The sequence below is a fragment of the Athene cunicularia genome (assembly GCF_003259725.1).
Source record: "Athene cunicularia isolate RWA chromosome 15 unlocalized genomic scaffold, athCun1 chr15_part1, whole genome shotgun sequence".
NCBI classification, from domain to species: domain Eukaryota; kingdom Metazoa; phylum Chordata; class Aves; order Strigiformes; family Strigidae; genus Athene; species Athene cunicularia.
Window position 1 is genome coordinate 4,140,511 of NW_020799121.1, and position 2,690 is coordinate 4,143,200.

General features: G+C 51.6%; 1 protein-coding gene across 4 annotated transcripts in view; it reads right to left on the bottom strand.

The window, feature by feature from the left end:
* Positions 1 to 287: 287 nt before the first annotated feature.
* Positions 288 to 2,690, bottom strand: part of MSI1 (musashi RNA binding protein 1) — a 28,636-nt gene continuing 26,233 nt past the window's right edge. For all 4 annotated transcript variants that reach the window (XM_026860060.1, XM_026860062.1, XM_026860061.1 and 1 more), the window contains 3 exons: positions 2,465 to 2,619; positions 1,922 to 1,987; positions 288 to 975 (listed from right to left, as the gene is read on the bottom strand). In XM_026860060.1, coding sequence (XP_026715861.1) covers positions 1,946 to 1,987; positions 2,465 to 2,619 — 197 coding nt within the window. In that variant the 3' untranslated portion in view covers positions 288 to 975; positions 1,922 to 1,945. The remainder of the gene's footprint in view (positions 976 to 1,921; positions 1,988 to 2,464; positions 2,620 to 2,690) is intronic.

Genomic DNA, 2,690 nt, shown 5'->3' on the forward strand with positions numbered 1-2,690 from the left:
CCCCACCTCCCTCCCCTTTCCATCTCATCAGAGGTCTTAAAATCTTACAGTAAAAGGTGTACAAAAAAAGAACGGAGTCCTGTCAGGATTCTGCTGGAGAGTATTGCTCACGCTGCGGCACCAAGTCCAGGACCTGGAGCTGCTCCTTGGAGCCAGGCTGCAGGCAGCAGCCAGGTTCAGCTCACGATATTTACATATTATACAGGAGGAAAAAGAAAACCCCACGTAAAACTAAACCTAGGAAAAAAAAATTCTTTCAGCTGTAAGGATAGCGTTTTTCACTTAGCAAAATATACATTTGTTTTGTTCCATAGCGATGTCCAACGTTTTCGGATCCTTGGAGTTTCACACTTTTCAAAGCCTCACATTTACAAAACAGAAACAATTAAAAACAGTTTCTTTAAAAAAAATAGAAATACATCAGTTCCTCTCAGCCTTTGCTCTCTCTGTGTCTCTTTCTTCCCTTCAGAACTGCATTCTTATTACATACCGTGCTTTAAAAACACTGACGACAACAACAACAGAGTTGAAAATATTCAAAACAGTTTCCAAGCCAAATAAAAATACTCCTCAATAAAAACTACCTAACACAATCACAAAGCCAATTCATAAAATATGTCTACTAGCTCGGGAAAGAGCAAACAACAAAAAGAAGGGGTACCCCCAAAAAAAGATAAAAAAATAAAATAAAAAAATAAAACTAACAGCTAACAAAATAAATAAAAGAAGAATCGGTGGGCTTGGGGGCAGGGAGGGGGGAAGCGTAAACCATCGGTGGTTAGTAAGAAAGCGAGATGATCTCCTTGGGTTCAGTCCAGTGTGGTCTGGTCAAAGGGAGAGATCAGGGCAGGGTGGCAGGAGCCTGGCAGCCAGCCGGCAGTGTGCAGTTTGATTCAAGAAAAAGGTAACCTTGGCTCATCCCCCGAGGCTCACCAGATCCTCCAGCCGCTGTCCTCGGTTAGGTCACTGGGGAATCTGCGGGACACAGCAGGGGAGGAAAGGGACAGGATCTAGAACAACCAACAGCTTTTCTCTTGGGGTTTTCTTCCAGTGTGATCTGACAGAAAGACTCGATTCCCAAACCTGCCCCAACACAGACTCATGCTGCATCTCACTGGCACAGCGATGGGACACAGCAGAGATGCTGCCATCTTTAATGGCAACAAGCAGGCCTGGGCAACAACGCCCCATGCACCGTGCGGCCGGCCTGCCCGGCCCTGTGGCACTCCTGGCCCCCGGGAGCCCTGTGGCATAGCAGGGTCCAGCCGTTCCTCCAGCACTGGGCTCAGCCCTGACAGGCTGCCAGGGGCTCCTGTCTGGACACTGTTCCCTGCAGACTTTTGCCTTCCTGTCTGAAAAATTGGGGGGTGAGTGTAATTTTAATTTTAAGCGAGCTAACTTCAACCACATTTGCAAAGCAGAGACCTCTCAGGCCCATCTGAGGATCAGAAACAGAACTGATCAGACTCAGATTTTCCTTCTGCTCTTTTCCCAGGCAGGAGAGGAAAAACCTCGCTCCCCAGAGACAGCGGTCCCAGAGCAGTGAGAACCACCAGCCAAATGGGGGAGGCTTCCCCAGCCATGCGGGTGAGCCAAGCCTGTCTCTCAGGACCACCACTGGGTTGTGATTCCAGCCAACCCTGCAGACCTTTCCTCTTTCTGTCAGTGCTCCCATTTCCTTCCTCTTTCCACCCAGACACTAAGTGACCTTTCCACATCGCTCCCAGCCTGGAGAGCGTTAAGGTAGGAACCCAACCTGCCAAGCCTCTGGTGCAGAAGAGAGCTCCAGGCTGGCCACAGGGCTCCTCCTGCACGCTGGGTCAGGCCAAGAAGCCTCACAGCAGCATCCACAGCTCCTGCCGAGAGCCCAAGCACAGGGTTCAGCTTCTTCATTACTCGTCTCTGTTCAAAGCTCTCTTACCTCCTGCCTCCTTGGTCCCCAGCTTCAGTGATACCCATTGGTAAAAGCTGTTGCAATCAAGGGACCCTGTAAAGAAAGAGTTAGAACCCCACTCTTAAACAAAAGAAAAGTGAAGGAGAATTACTACAACAAATTCAGTCATGGCCCAGATGCCAGAAAAGCTGGTTTCAGTTGGAGGTGCCACATCTAAAGAGCAAACACCCTGCAGGTCACTGCATCAGGGCCAAGACGGGCTCTTGGAATGTTTGGGCCAGATTGGAGAAAGGTCTGGAGATCAGGATCTGGAGTGGTGGTCAGGGAGAGCCAGCAGAGGCCAGGGATGCGGGCTGCATGTGAACTGCGGCATTCCACCCCGGCCATCTGTGGTCTGGGGCTCAGCACTGGCATGGCAAATGCTGCGGCAGCTGGCATTTAACAGAAAGCAGGCTGTGGGCTGGGAAGGGGGCTGCCCACCACTGCTCTCTTCCATCACCACATAGAGATACAGCCCCTTCCCTGCTCCATCTTCCTCCCCCTGTGCAGAGCCCGGCAGGGAACACTCACCCCTAGGCTGTGGCCGAAGCCGGTGCTCGGGGCTGGACTGGCAGCGCTGATGTAACTGCTGACCCCTGAGTCCTGGTTGGCGGCTCCATAAAGCTCTGCCATCGGCCCAGGGCTGGTGGTGCCCAGAAATCCACCAGTGCGACTGGGAGTGGAACCTACAGGAGGCAGCAAAACTACGTAGTGAAGATCCCAAAAATGCAACCCCGTCCCACCCCACCCCCCCCCC